The following is a 15,496-nucleotide window of genomic DNA, read 5'->3' as shown; positions in this document are numbered from 1 at the left end:
GTGTTACAGAAGGTGAGTAACTTGTTCTTTACGTGGATGGCCTGAAATTCTTGCTTCTCAGATAGACGTTGGACATCCTTACTGCTAGGCATTTAGTCTGCTGTTGTCAGGACAAGATAACCATTTATTCATCACTGAAGTTTTGTGTCATGCTACCATCTGACCTTCTAGGTATTTAGTAGCACTGGTTAAATGAAAGCACAGGTGCACCATAAATTAGAAAAGTGCTCAAACACAATTATCTCGGAATCACAAATAGGATTGTCCAGAAGTCCGTTTTGTTTGGATGGTTTATTAATCAACAGAAAGAAAATGAACAGCCGACGCGTTTCGTCCCAGACGGGACTTCTTCAGGGCAAGAATCGAATGACAAATCCCTGGCGGTGTGTAAAGGCCAGTAGGTTGCAGTCCGCTCTGTCAATTTCTGTTCTGAATTGTCCGTATGCGTATGATATAATAATCCTTAAGTGAATTCAATCCTATGAAATCGTATATGCTGCTGGGCTTGGAAAAGTACTAGAATGAACTATCAATACTGCGAGGAGAGTAAAATTAACTCCAGTAGCAAATAGAAATGAGTATGAATATGAGGTGCACCAACCATGTGATGTGCACCTCAATCTGAGAGAATCCAAATGAACCTAACGACTAATAATCGTGAAGTCAAAGGCAGTCTCTCATGATTCCTCTTCCAGGTTTCATAATCAAAGTAATAGAAACAGAAAATATGAGCCCAGACGTGGTGTCCCCTCAGTCCGTATAGCGCCTGACGGTCAAGTAGCACTAGTTACAGATTGAAATGTATCAAAATAGTTTGTACGAATCTTTCATTGCTAGAAGAAGATGAAATGCCAGGGTAACACTGCAGAGACATAAGTACTGATTATTGGCAGTATCTCTGGGATCTATCCTGACTTCTACAGTCAATTACCCGGGCAAGTGCACAAGAGAGTGGTGAGAAGTTCCAGTGAGAAATTACAAACTGTAGCGCAAAAAACTCAGAAGTAAAATAAGACACATCTTTGTAAAGAATACTACATCACCATGAAGAAACTGCCCCCCTTTCCTTGCAGAGCCCTGCTTTTCTCGCAAGGACCTCTCTGACTTTATTGCTGCTTCCTGTACATCGCCCTGCTGACTTTTGACTCGGTTTTTGCTATGCAAATACCAAATACATGCATTCGTCGCTGTAAACCAAACATTGTGACATAAAGTGAACTCAAAATGTAATATTGACAGAGAGAATGCCTTAAGGTCATGGAGTGACCTTAAATTACTGAATACTACATCCAAGAAGGGCTTTGTTGTCACTGACGAGCAAGTCACATGGATTGGAAAAAAGCAAGACTTGGCATTCTACAACAAAGGAACGGGGAACACATTAAGGTGTGGCGTGGGACATGGGCAAGCTACTCCTAAAATCATAAGTGTGTCTGCGATATGTGTTGAGAAATAAGTCAACAGCCACAGGTGCACGAGCACTCGAGTATAGAGTGTCTAGATTAAGATATCAAATGCACCTTCTTTGCCAAAGGCTAGCAGAGCGCAACTCTCATAATTTGCTGCTTGTCTTTTGCATGCTGTACTAGATTGCTGTACCTGACGTTGCCATGTCCAAACACCTATTGAATTTTACGTATGGATCGGCAAAAGCTACAGTTCTTGCTGCCCTCAGCTACTGCATGTCTATGGTCGATATTTGATTCGGGGGCTTTCTTAGAAGGATACATACCACCATGGTTTGCTCGCACAAAGGTCATACCTCTCAGGCCCTTTCCAGTGTCCCCACATTCCTATGGCAGAGCTCTGTTTACATGCTGATTTGCATTTAGTCCACTTCACATGATCAGTATTAGGTGACTTTCATTTTGTTATTCCACATAACCTTTTGCCTTTTTACATCATCTGTTAGAGTAGAACTTCTATACCGTCTCTTTCTGAATTTTTTGCTATAAGTGCATTGGTTTGCTTGAATCGCTGGTCAGATAAGTAAACCACATCCTTCTTTATCTACCAGGTGTGAAACCAGTGAGCAGGGCCAGAAGCAGAGCCAATGGCATGTCCAGCGAAGTCGTCAACTTGCAATTGTAAGTACCATATTATATTGTTTACCTGATTTGTGTCCTAAACCTGCAGGATTTAATCAAAAAAATATATACACCAGGTGCTTGCAGATGGGCAGCTGTCATAGGGGCCCCATTCCCAAGCTGAAAAGTGCAACTAATTGGCAAAATGGCAGCATGGATAGTAAGGACGGAGTAATTTCGCCTACATTGACACTAGAGTAAATATTATGTCCTCCTGCCTTCTGAGCACTGGTAGCCTTGCTCCCTTAAGTGGTCTTGCTGACAAGACCAAGCAAGGCACTAATATACTGTGTTCTGACTCCATTCGAGATCTTCTGAGAATTTACCGGGTTCTCAGGAGCAGCCAGCAGATTTTTCTTTTCTTCTGGTAAAATTGGGACTACCTAAAAACCTAATCTTTTGCTTCCTTTCTCTTTTGTTGAATTTACTCTAATACAAATGGAGCTCTGCCAAAATGTCCTACAAAATTAGAATGGTGGGATTTTTTTCTACATAAGAAAATGTTTAGATAAACTGGAACATTTTAAAAACTCTCCATAGTTTTTCGTAAGTGTAATATAGTAGATTTCAGTATTGAGGCCAAAAAGTAAGTAGATTCGTTTTTTTTTTTTTAGAAAAAAGACCAATGATTCAGATTTTCTGCACATTTGTGGGATTAAATATTATGCATCTATGTGAAGTTTTTTATGCTTCGGTGAAGCCAAGCCTGCAACGCAGCACTTAACTGGAAACGACGGAATAGAGGGTACCCGCTGACCGCAACACCCACTCTGTTGTGTGTCAAAATGAAGGTTCTGTTTAAGACAATGCTATGGTTGGAACTGACTCCTGATAGTTTATGTACATAGGCACTCATTGCAAACAGTCGTCATTTTTGAGGGCTAGTCCCTACTTTTTAAAAGTCTATCAATATTTTTTATCATGTCCCTAAAGATATTCACATCTCATTTTACACTTAGTTCTAGATGTACCAATTAAATATGCAAAACGTGATGGATGTAATGCTTGAAATAATGTCAGCGACTGCGACTTTTCTTGCATACCAAGTTGCCTCAATTTGGACCCTGCCACATGCTTATCAGTCTTGACCCTGCTCGAACCAGATCAGTCCTGCCCTAACTGCCAGGCCATGTGCTTCTTCAACTAGAACACAAGCAACCACAGATCGGTTTCATCCTTATTAGGGCTCAGCAGTCAAGCATAGCTTAGTTGTAGTGGCACAGTGTGCACAGGACCCATATCTGGACCTACTGATCCCACTTGCAACGTTGCTCTAAAGTATACAAAAAGCAATGGATGGAATGGGGGAACATCGTTTACAACGCAACTTTTACAACGCACTACCATTACGACATAACTTTTACAACGCAAGTTATTACAACTCATTGCGCTGGGGGGGCGCTCCAGGATAGGGATTCGTTTAATTACTATCCAACACCTTCCCTACTATCCACGGGGACTGGAGTTGGAATAGTACATTAAACTATTCACTATCCAGCACCCCCCAACGCAAGTCGTTGTAACGTATTGCGTTGTAAAACCTGCATCGTAATGGCATGTGTTGTAAAAGCATGCGTTGAAACGTCATACATCCGATGGAATGCGTGCCTGCTTTAATGTGTAGTTGCAGTGATTTGCATATAGATGGGTCTATTCCGAGGTGGCATTCTGGGAAAGAAAATGATGGAACGGAATGTGGGCCAAGTAATTACTAGTGGCTGAGCTTAATTCAAGCATGCCACCTATCACTTTATTGTAATCCTCATTGCGACGCTCTAAATGTCCCAAGGGCATTTTCTTGAAAGCTTGCTACCCCACCATAAGCTTAAGCTTGAAGGGGCTCTACAACCACACCAGGACTCCATTCCCAAGGCAGAGGGAGTGCAGATTGAGCATGGGAGGAATCCATGTGACTTTGAGTGATGGGGAAACACTGGCACCCTCCCAGGAGAAAATGAACGAAACTCACCAGACCTAGCAGGATTGCTCAGAAACAGAGTGAAATTTATTTATTGGTACCAAAAGCATGTATCATTGCTTATTAGCAAGGAAGAAATCAGATCTGCCACCTTAGGGGCTCTCAGACTGCTTCTACCCAGAGTGACAGGTTTCTAGGTGTTATATACATTGAGTAATGCCATGTCAACGGAACTAGAATAAGGCACCAAGCCAAATATGGCTAACATGTATGTGCAATGTCTGCACCATGGAAATTATAAACAGCCATGTATGGGCAGACCAGAAAGGCTGGCTCTGCACTGTGTAATCAACTTGCACAACCAGATTAAGAAATATCATGTAATCAGGACAAGCAAGATGACCTCTAAGGGGGTACATAATAGCTTGTTGAAGCTTGTCCAGACAAGGTCAGATAAGAAGCCCTTTTGAGCTCCAGGCCTCAAGTTAATGTGATCTATCTAAGCATGATATCTTTTGATGTGAATACACATGAATTTGTATGGCTATTCATTTATATTTTGCAACATGGAGAACGAAGGGTTAATAGAAGAATGAAACGTGACTAAGGTGTAGAATGACCTAATCCGGTGTATCCTCCAAGACTGTTTTGGTGTGGGTGGTTTTAACTACTCTCTCTCTTTCTTTCTGTGCAGGACGAGGGTCGTATGGTCTATATCCGAAATCTTTCCAGCAGCATGAGCTCTGGTGAGCTAAAGAAGCGTTTTGAAGTCTTTGGGGAGATCACAGAGTGCAGGGTGCTCACTAGAAACAATACGTAAGATGATCTACTATTCTGTACATATTTGGGGGGGGAAATCCATGTGCCATTATTTGAAAAATAAACTTGTACACTTGTAAAAACTGATTATGTGCACTTTTAACGTGTGCAAAATGCTTAATGTATATGCAGTACAGCAAGTCAGAATTCATAACCTTCAATTGTTCACAGCTTTAATGGCCCTTTGCTCTTAATGGTTCTAAGGTTAATTTTCTTCGTCATCAGTCGAAATCAGTCCTTGGGTTGTTATCCCAAAATCTCATATTGAAGCACATTGTGGTCAGTGTTTTTATTTGTGTGGTAATACATTTCCTCACATTTTTGCTTCCGTGCAACTCCTAGTGAACATGTCACTTCTTGGAAGTTCATTAGAGGGGTGTAGCTGTAGCAGTTTGGAAGCACTTACATTTCACTGTGCCTTTTAACAGTTTGTGGAGTTCCCCCCACTATTTTATACATTTTGGGTTCTTGAAGTTTCTGAGTGCATGCATTAGTTTGTTTTAGATGGTAACTTAGAGTTAACTGAAGCAGCAAAGAGTTGTAGTAACAATTTAGTGGAGTGGTGGTAGTTAAAATGTTTGTAGTTCCAAAATCTGGCTAAATTTGGGGAAATGAGAAAAGCAGTCAGAAGTCTTTCAAGCCCACGATTACACAATGTTGAGGAAAAGCTTGTCGCTGGATAGAACATGGCTGCTGGGTCTGTCCTGAATCCCTGACAGACCTATACTGCTGGCATCAGGGCTTTAAAGGTACTGTCAGCAGTGATGTGTAGAGGTTTTTAAGTAAATTGAAGTAATGGGTGATCATCCTCTACCCATATCGTCTCTGTGCATGCAGTTGAGATATGCTTGTGTAGGGTTATGTTTGCAGAGATCAGGTTGGTGTTTTTTGTGTAGATGGTTTGCATTGAATTGGTAATACCTAATAATAATGTTTGCACAATGTCGTGAAATGATAAGGTCGTGTTGAAATGTGAAAGTTACAAACCATAACCAGAAGGTAATGATGTGTTTCTTTTCTCAATGCACAAGAGGGGGCAAGTATGGCTTCGTCACCTTCAGATGCTCGGAGAATGCCGCTCTGTCCTTGAAGAATGGCGCCTCCCTGCGGAGGAGGCAGGAGCCGGCCTTCCAGCTGAGCTACGGGGGCCTGAGGCCCTTCTGGACCAGATACACTGACCTGGGTAAGACCCCTGACCACACGGAATCGAATGCGCCTGTTGGGAGATCAAACTCTTCCTAAATATAATAGGGAAGTTAAGGCGGCAGATATAAGGGAGACAGTCTTAGCAATTTTGTAAAGATGACTATGATAAGCCTCATTCCAGACGTTTTTGGGGTCTCTTTCTTATCAGTTACATTAAACGATAAACATGGATGCCATAGTTCATGCTTGGTCTTGGAGGTCAATTTCTAGATAGGTCTTTTTTCACTGAAAGTCTAGCATACCGTGCAACTTCCTCCTAAATTTCCTTGAACTTGATAAAACCTGGAGTTGATATACCAGCAGCAGAACACCCCTCCATTACCTAAGGGCGAGGAACAAATGCTGTATTGTGCGCATCTTACAGCCAACAGTTTCATTTTTTGTTTTTAATCACTTGTAAATCATATTAAATGTGTTAAAGCATAACTGACTAGAATGGAGAGCAAAAAGGGTCTGGAGGGGATTTCTGGGAAGAATGAAGTATGTGAATCTGTTGCATTTAATAGGCCCAGATGCCTCCTGGTGGGTAAATCTCACACAGCCTACATCCTCCATATGTTTGGTGAGTCTATGACTGCAAATGATTATGGCTAACTCTCTACACTCTCTCAACAGTAGAGTGTTATCCTCTAAACTACTGGAAAAACCATTAAGTTTAAGGAACTCAAGAAGTAAAAGAAAAGAGACTATTGAAAGTGGAATGTGGTAGGGAACAGCTTTTCATGATGTCCGAATAACCATCAACCATTCGCGATGATCAGTATACTCATTTGGTCAAACGGCTCAACGGGTTAGTGTATCTCTTGATCAATAGAGTACACCAGCCCCGCAGGTACTCAGCCGAATACCACCCACATTCACTCTAGATAGTCCAGCGGGCAACTGACACTGACATTTGGTCAAACTGAGCCGTTTGACCAAATGATTATACTGATCATCATGAATGGTTGATGGTTATTCAGACATCATGAAAAGCTGTTCCCTACCACATTTCACTCTCAATAGTTTCTCTTCTTTCACTTCTTGAGTTCCTTAAACTTCATGGTTTTTCCAGTAGTTTAGAGGATAACACTCTACTGTAGAGAGAGTGTAGAGAGTTAGCCATAATCATTTGCTGGCTTTTTAGACCCCCGGTTCTGTTATGTTGTGCATAGTCTGTCTGGGGAAGTGAACCTGGGCCGGTCTTAAAAATTTCCGTTTGACCCTCCACCTCTCCGTGTGTATTGTGAGTCTATGACTGTCCATGGCACTTACTGTCTCTCACGCACCCGTTTCAATTTCCCGCCCTCAGATTCAAACATGGAGGACATGTCCCCGTCGGCATCCATGAAGAGCAAGTATGAGACCATGGACTTCGACAGCCTGTTGAAGGAGGCCCAGCGGAGCCTGCAGCGGTAATGGCCTTACCCCTCCAGAAGCACCTCAATACCTCAGTCAAGGCACTTCGGAAATGTTTACGTTCTAAAAAAAAAACTGAGTCTATTGGGGGTAGGGAGACCAGAAAGAGAAAGGAACAAAGACTTGTATCCCTTTAAATTGATGTTTACATTGAGCAAAGCTGCTTCTGTTTGTGAGTCTCACCGGTGTTTGATGTCCCACTGCCACACTATAGCATCGTCGCTTCAGACTGGTTATCCTTGGTGTGCTTGTAGACATTGACCCCTCCTGCGGTCCTCCTTCGCCCTTGACCTGTCCCCGTCATGGAGTTCCAAGTGTATTTTCCACTTGCCATTGCCATCTGTTGTGTGTGACAACAAAGATGTCAATTGTGTATAGAGTTGGACCTCTAAACTACTTTTTAATATAAAAAAGAGAAGATCTATCCTAAAGATGTATTTATTGTAAGCCCTGTACTGTATGTTCCTGGTTCAATGTGTGTTTCCTTGGTTTAAAACTATGCATTGTAATGAGGTGTTTGCCAAAGAATAAATGACGTTCAATCAGCAATACCACAAGAGTGCAAAAGCCACTTTGACTAGGCTCTACCCTGGCACTAACTCCCAAAAGTCTTGATCAGAGACATAATAGATTGTAGTATTCCTAATAATGTGAGCTGCCTCACAGTGCATTCATTAACTATCCAATGATAAGGTGTTTTTCTGGCACACAACGAAGTTCTCAATGTAAACGGTGTGCGCAACCTTCTGAAGTTGTATTTTGTTGCTTCAAAAATGTATGTTATTGTCACCCTGCTTGGTAGAAGCTAGTGTAGTGACCTCGGACAGATAACTGACTGGTTTGCTTTGGCAGAGGGTCAACCACCGCTGGCTTTCCTTCTGGAAAGTGACTTATTCCGAATCTGCCTAAAACAATAATCTCTATTAAAGTATAATTAGCAAATTGATAACCCGGGATCTTGCAGATTATAGATACTTTCAGGGGTGATCAATACTCTGGATTATTTATTCTGTCTGTGGGACACTGAGAGATCCAGTAAGACATACCAAGAGACACCTCTAGACTCGTTGCCGGTGGGTTTTGCCAAAGCTTTGTTGAAGGCCAGAATTTTGCTTGAGATGGGGGGCCACTCCAACCCTTATGTGCCCTATAAATATTGATTGCAATATTCAATGGACATAACAGGCTCTGGATAGTTAGCAGAGTCCTAGGTGACAGGCATGAATGTACAGGATAAGCAACTAATGTTACAAATGTATAGCTTGTCTTCAGTGCTGAATTTGTGCTGGTGTTTTCCCGTGCTTAGCACCGGCACTTATTATCAACACCGGCATTTATTAATGACGGCCCACCACATGGTTGGCGCTGTCTGTCTATTTTTTTGTATGACGCACATCAGGTTAACAATAATTTTAACCATTTAAAAAAAAAAAATAATCTTCAGCTTCCAGGCAATTATTGCTGCTTTAAGTGACCTGGAATCTTCCAAACACTTATATTTTTAGGAGTGTTATGTTTAGTAGGCAGTGTTTATACTGGCATGTGGCAGTGACGTTGGCTCCAGTCCGTAGTGCACCCTACAGTGGCTTCTTGCACAAAACCATGGGCCCCAGCACTTCTTTATTTACAAAATAAGCACTGCTTGTCTTCTGTGTGCAAACGGAGCACCTTCCAAATTCCCAGATGGTTGGGAGTGGGTTAGGAAGTGAGGGGGAAAATGAGGGACTGACAAAGGTGAACAAGCTTGCCGTCAAATGGAATATATTTCCAAATTTGCTGCTGGCATTGCTAGTGCAGATTATTAGTAGAATGTCAGATCTTTCCGCATAGGCCTTTCCACCTGTCTTTGTGAAAGCAGGGAAGTTGGTGTGGTTGCATTAGCCCCGCACATGGAATCCCACTTATTGGAAATTAAGTCTTGCAATAAATGCCACAGAAGATGTTTGATTTGCTTAGTGTAATATGCCTTAATTGTGTCGCTATAGGGTCTCTGCTGTGGCTGAACGCCTGAAACCATTCACAAGAAGGCAAATAAAGGTGCTCGAAGGCTGCTGAACTTGTGAGATGGTGTTCTCTTCTCCTTAGCGGATGGTTGTTGTACAACACATGACTTTTGTTGACAAGGATGGTCCGAAGAACCATATTCTGTCCAAACTGAAGCTGCGAATATCTGGCAATTGAACTACTGTCCATTAAGCAGGTTGAAATAAATAGCACCAATTGGATATTGACTTGGAGTTTTAAATAACAAGTTCCCATGGCCTGTCCCAATATGCTAATCGTCTATTTGTTCAACACATCAATTCCTCAACTCCATATTATTTTTCCCTTGGTTGAGTTATATCAAGGACCACTATAATTATGCAGCAGGTGAGGGACAAATTATGCAACAGGGGTGACTAAATTATGTGGCCAGAAGAGGTAAATTATGCAGCATAATTGAACACATCTTTTGATGTTAGTATTTTATTATTTTCTCACTTTTCCTCGTGCTAAAAGTGTCTGGGAAAAGATTTCACCTCATTACTACCTGCTTAATAATAGAACTCAGCAATCAGCAACTGAAAGATGACTAGTCAACTTTTGCGAAGGGCCTTCCACTGCACGGGTACCTGTTATCACATTTTTAGTAACTTTTAATCAGTTTGAGATATAGTAATTTTTTTGTTAAAATCTGCAGATTATGCAACAGATTAATTATGTGGTAGGAGCGGCAAATCTATAATTATATGGAAAACTCAGCGGCTGCAGAATCACATAATTCCATTGGCCCTGGTTATGTCCAATCTGAGGTTACTGCTGAGCTCCTGCATACGGATGCATAGGGAACCTTAAAATTGGCGAACTCTATTAAAGTAGCTCTCATTTCCAACACTGTATTATGCCTGCCTCTTACTGTCTTCTGGGGTTTAGAGAATATATTTGCCTTCTTTGCCTCCTCCCCTTCAACCCTGAGGAAAATATTTTTTTAGCAATAAGCCAAGAAATATTCCAAGGCCTTTTGTGCCTCGTTTCTTGTTTTTATGTGCAACATGTCCAAGAACTAGAAGCCATGCAGAATAGAATTCCATGATGCATTTGGCCACCATGGTATCATAAAAGCCATATTCTCCATTGACTTGGCCAATGGAAAGATTTGGAATATCAGGATATTGCATAAAGATCCTGACGTCCAAATAGGAGGGAGGATAAAAGGATTCCAGACATGCTTCGTCATGGACAAACTTTTTCCCATTACATAGACCTTTACATGTTGCAGATCTTCGACAATGGCGGGCCTGTGGGATTTAGCCATACTGTATAGACAGGCAATAATAGCCTCAAAAGCCTTAGAATAAATTGGAGGTATATGTAGTTTTCCCAAAGAAGTAGTGTTTCTGACCCACCCTTAGTTCTTAAAAAGGATTGAGCGTCTGTCTTTGGCCAGGGCCTCATTGTAGCTCTGCCTTTGTTTCTTCTAAACAATGATGTTTACATGTGATTGCAATAGAGCTTTACTGTAGAATGTATAAACAATGACACCCTTAGGGTGGAAATGTACTATTCTGTGCCGTGCTTATGTCTCCGAAAAAAATATGCTTGAGGCAGCAACAAAATGCTTTATTGCATCTCCCTGTAAAATCCATTGGCTAATTTGCTGTGGTTTTAGACAAAAATAAGAAATTTTTATGGTGGGCACGCTGCTGTTGTACTAAACTGCTTCCCTCCATCAACTTGTGGTGAGCAACAACCATTGACAGCAACATGTTTCGGCTCACTCTTCTTTCTGTTCCATGGAACCTAAGCTGAATGCCACTTGCTGCAACAATGGGCAATATCCTACAAATGTATCCAACATGAGCTGCACCACGCCATAATGCAAGCCAGGACTACTGGGATAGGATGCAATACGAGCTTATTTTGTTTTTTTTAATGCATTTCCTGAGGCCTTTAGATTATCATTTTGAAAGAACATTCACTGGTACTTATGCACACGTGAGAACACGCATTTGAAACGCACAGCTATCTAGAGCAGTGGGGTAACCAGCCCCTCTGCTTCCAGCCAACCACCAGGCAGGGGCCCGGTCTGGACCTTTGAATCGTAGAGCAGGACACCTTCGGCCTGGGAAAAGTGAATGCACAGCGAATGCTTGTTTTTAGTAACTGGTTATTCTCATGAGTTGGCTGCAAAGGCATTTTAAAATTGGAAATCCAAGCCTACCATGTGCAGAACATACAAATGATAAAATGTTGGGGTTTATAAAGAATCCACAGGGTGATAGTGGGATGGAAAAATCAGTTACAAGCACTTAAGACGTTCTCGTAAGACACATAGAGGTACAAAAACTAAAGAAGCCATTACGTATAGGGGTGTGGGTTCGAGTGAGAGTGGGGGTTGTGGGTGAAGGAAAACCTATTTTTGGATCAACACAATGTTCGTGTCCTAAGGGTGTTAAATAGTGATCCATTGAATCAACACCTTCCTCTATGCCAGTGCGGTTCCTTGCAGAGGAAAAAACCCAAAATGGTTTTAATGTCCTGAATGTTCTGTATTAAAAGTTAAAGTAAAATGAAATGTCCCTGTGGTCGACGGAGATGAGACTAGAGCATGGGGGCATTTGCCCTTTAGATTGTTGGGCAGGAGGCGCTCCTGCACATACTTTTTACCTTCCATGGACGCTGCTACAGCTCAGTCCCTCTCACGAACAATAGCAGTCCATTCTTATGGTGCAGAGATATCCTTCCCTCTATCTATATATAGTTTTTTCAATTCTATTGTAGTGCTTGTTCTCCTCCGATCATATGGAGTTTTGTTCTTATCCTGTAACTAAGCACAGACCCAATTTAGTTTTTGTAATTCCAGATACTACCCAGAGATTTTCATATTATCCTCTGGACATCACACCACTCCGCCTCCATTTTGAAGGAAGTATCTAATAAATTGTTAATAGGACAGGATGTCTTGGAAATTGCAATCTAAGATGAGAAAGAAGAGATGCCACTCATATACATTCCAACAGAGGTGCTGCTCTGGAAAATGGAGCCAGAAGAAAGCAAAGGTTGTTGGCGGAGTTTCACTTTACCAGAAGGATGTGTTTTTACAGTGCGGTGGTTAATGCACCGATTTATTTGCGCCACAGATGTTAAGTGCAAAAGCCTGCGGTACATTCTGGGGACTGTATTTATTGTGAGAGCATTGCCCGATCTTAAAATAATGTAAAATCTATAGTTTTACCTGACATCCCCATCGATAGCTCTATGTACTTCACAATATAGGAATATGAAGTCTCTTCGGATTACTTCCTGTGCCCCCCCCCCCCATCTCCAAGATGCTTACTGTAGCTTAGCAGCGCATACACTTCCCTGCTCAGTTGCTTCTAGGGAAATGCACTGGCCACCTCCCTTTGTTGCTGTCCAGCAAATTTCAGACCCACTGCACCCACATGGGTTTCTCCAAACTATCTCCAGAGCAAGAGTTGAACATATTGCCTTGTTTTTGTTTTGGATGTAGATAACGGCTATAACAGGTCGTATTTTCATATTCTAAGAGGGGCTTTATGGGGCATTACGATATCAGAAAATATCTGAAAATAGTGGTGTGGGAGGGTTGTCTGCACATAGTGTGTGTGTCTGTGTGTGAGCCGATGTACTTCTGGGGGAAAAAGGTGTGGAAATTTCACAAGGATGGGAGGAGTACTTCCTCCATTTTATTTATAAGTAGGCTAATTTCTACTTGTTTTTTTTTAAGAAACACTGCTTATAGTTGATTTTAGTGATTAATTGAAAACATTATTTTTTTAATTGGTAGAGGTTTTTTTACAGACCTAATATTTCACTTTTACATTTTGTTCCCTTATTTATGTAAAGTACTTTTAACCAACGCCGGCACAAATTTCTATGCCTTTATCCATATGTTAAATTTTTACATCCTATGTGTGATTTCACAAACTACCTTATAAAGGAAATTGTTTTTTTTTCTTTTTTTATTTCTACATGATTGATTTTTGTAGCTTTGTAGGTAATTTAACCAAAATGATGTTTTGTCCAGAAAGTTATAAAGTTTGTATTTTAAATTCTGTATTTTATTGTCATGGATTGTTTTTCCTTGCCCCCACAATATCTTCCTTCTCCTGCGCCTCAGGAGGTTCTTGTTTACATCTCAAAGACTGTATGTAGAATCTCTCTACTCATGTTCTGTAAATAGTTACTGTGATCTTGCAAACAAATAAAACTATTACATCTATGCGAACATGTTTACAGTAAATGAAAGAATCTTTTTGCCCATTTGAGGAACTTCATGTCACGCCAGATTCTACATTAAATGTAATCAACTGTACATCTGAACATTAGAAAAACAAATAACAAAATAACTTTTTTTTTTTAATTCACAAATTTGGTTATTTCAGTTACAGCTACTCTCCGTCTATTATTGCTAAATATAATTGCATTCTGACCAATTAAAAGAAAACCACACCAGCTCAAAAAACCTTGCACCTGTTCCGGACGTCCGTTTTAGTAAGTGTTTAGCATTGAGAGTACACTGTTTGAGATGTTCTTTTACAGATTTTCAATTGTAATTTCAATATACATACAGCAAACATTGACCAAGCCAATAGGTTAGCTTGGTCTCCCAGCATTTTCACTTTGTCAGCGCTTCTTTTGTTTTTTTCATGTTTTTTGCTAGCCGTTATTGTTTGGGAAGTAACTGGGACCTCTTTAATCTAAATTTAAAAAATGATGGCAAAAGGAAAAATATTTTTGTTTTCAAAATGCACACATTGCCATAGTAGTTTCTGGCACTGAATGGAGAAGGATTCCATCTCTCACAGTGAAGTTATCCAATGGCTGAAGAGGACTCAGTAGTGTAGCAAGCACTTTTACCCTCGTCGTGTCTATCTCCCTGCCACCCCCAACTCTTCGCTCTTATCTGTGTCCTTCGTGGGGCAGCAAACGCAGGGACCGTCACTGGCGGCAAAAGGTCTAGCTACACCACTGAGAGGGCTGACCCAGCTGCTTGCTGTAGAGGCTGGAAGAAAATGTGAATTACGCAATGAGATACAGATGGATGAAGAGGCCTATTATAGATGAGTACAGTATGCATATAATTATAATAAAATCATAGGGTCTTGGCTAACTCTAGAACTAAAAAGTCACAACATACTATTTCAGACAGAAAATCTATAAAGGTTCAAAAATAGCATTCAAGTAAATTTCACAGTGAAGTGGCTGGCCCAGCTGTATGCTGTAGTAGCTGGATGAAAATTTGAATTATGCAGTGGGATACCTATTGATGAAGAGGGCTGGCTGAAACCAACTATAGATGAGTAGAGTATACATATAACTTTAATAAAATCAAAACCTTTTGGCTAACCCTGGAACGAAAAAGTCACAACATACTATTTCAGAAAGAAAATCTATAAATGTTCCAAAACAGCATTTGAGTATATCTTCATGCTAGAGAAAGATATTACTCCAAATAGTTCTGGCTTTAATTTGCTAACGTTTGCAAACTGTTTTGTGCATGTCTGCTTCAATGCAGTACCACATAAAGCCAGAACTTTTGTGTTTGCCAGTGTTTCATGTGTTGAAAGCGGCTGGAGTGAGTGAAAGAGTGTGTGTGTGTGTGTCACTTGCATACACATATCTGAAAGAAACAGGTTAGTATTAGATTCCTTACCTTAGAATATCCCCAGGCGTCAGTCTGGATCCGGAAATTTCTGCGTAGCAGTACCCCTGCACGTCGGTAGGCGTCGTCTGCGGCTCCGCGTCCGTCGTCGGCATCGGGATGATATCGCGGAAGTACTTTGACCGCTGCCCTCGCGCGCTGACGTCAGTTCTTTTTTTTCCGCGCCAGCAAGCGCAGGTCCGGAGAAAGTGGTACCCTTTAGTCACTTTTTGACTAAGCTTTTTCAATCGTTTTTGGTTCCGTTTCGAGTCAAACGACTTCATCGATGCCAGTAGGGATGCCTGGGTTTAAACCCTGTGCCGACTGTAGCCGACTGATGTCGGTTACCGACCCCCATCGCCGGTGCCTGTATTGCCTGGGGCCCGACCATGATGACAAGTCATGCCCCGACTGCCGGGCCTT

The 15,496-nt window shown here is 41.3% G+C and overlaps 1 protein-coding gene across 1 annotated transcript in view; it reads left to right on the top strand.

The window, feature by feature from the left end:
* PPARGC1B (PPARG coactivator 1 beta) overlaps positions 1-13,657 on the top strand; it is a 146,441-nt gene extending 132,784 nt beyond the window's left edge. The window contains exons 9-12 of the mRNA XM_078652969.1: positions 2,018-2,087; positions 4,700-4,821; positions 5,856-6,007; positions 7,322-13,657. Coding sequence (XP_078509095.1) covers positions 2,018-2,087; positions 4,700-4,821; positions 5,856-6,007; positions 7,322-7,428 — 451 coding nt within the window. The 3' untranslated portion in view covers positions 7,429-13,657. The remainder of the gene's footprint in view (positions 1-2,017; positions 2,088-4,699; positions 4,822-5,855; positions 6,008-7,321) is intronic.
* The last annotated feature ends 1,839 nt before the right edge of the window (positions 13,658-15,496 follow it).

Source organism: Lissotriton helveticus, chromosome 7 (genome assembly GCF_964261635.1).
Source record: "Lissotriton helveticus chromosome 7, aLisHel1.1, whole genome shotgun sequence".
Lineage (NCBI taxonomy): Eukaryota > Metazoa > Chordata > Amphibia > Caudata > Salamandridae > Lissotriton > Lissotriton helveticus.
Note: the sequence above shows the minus strand (reverse complement) of the source record. Positions and strands in the feature narration are given on the sequence as shown.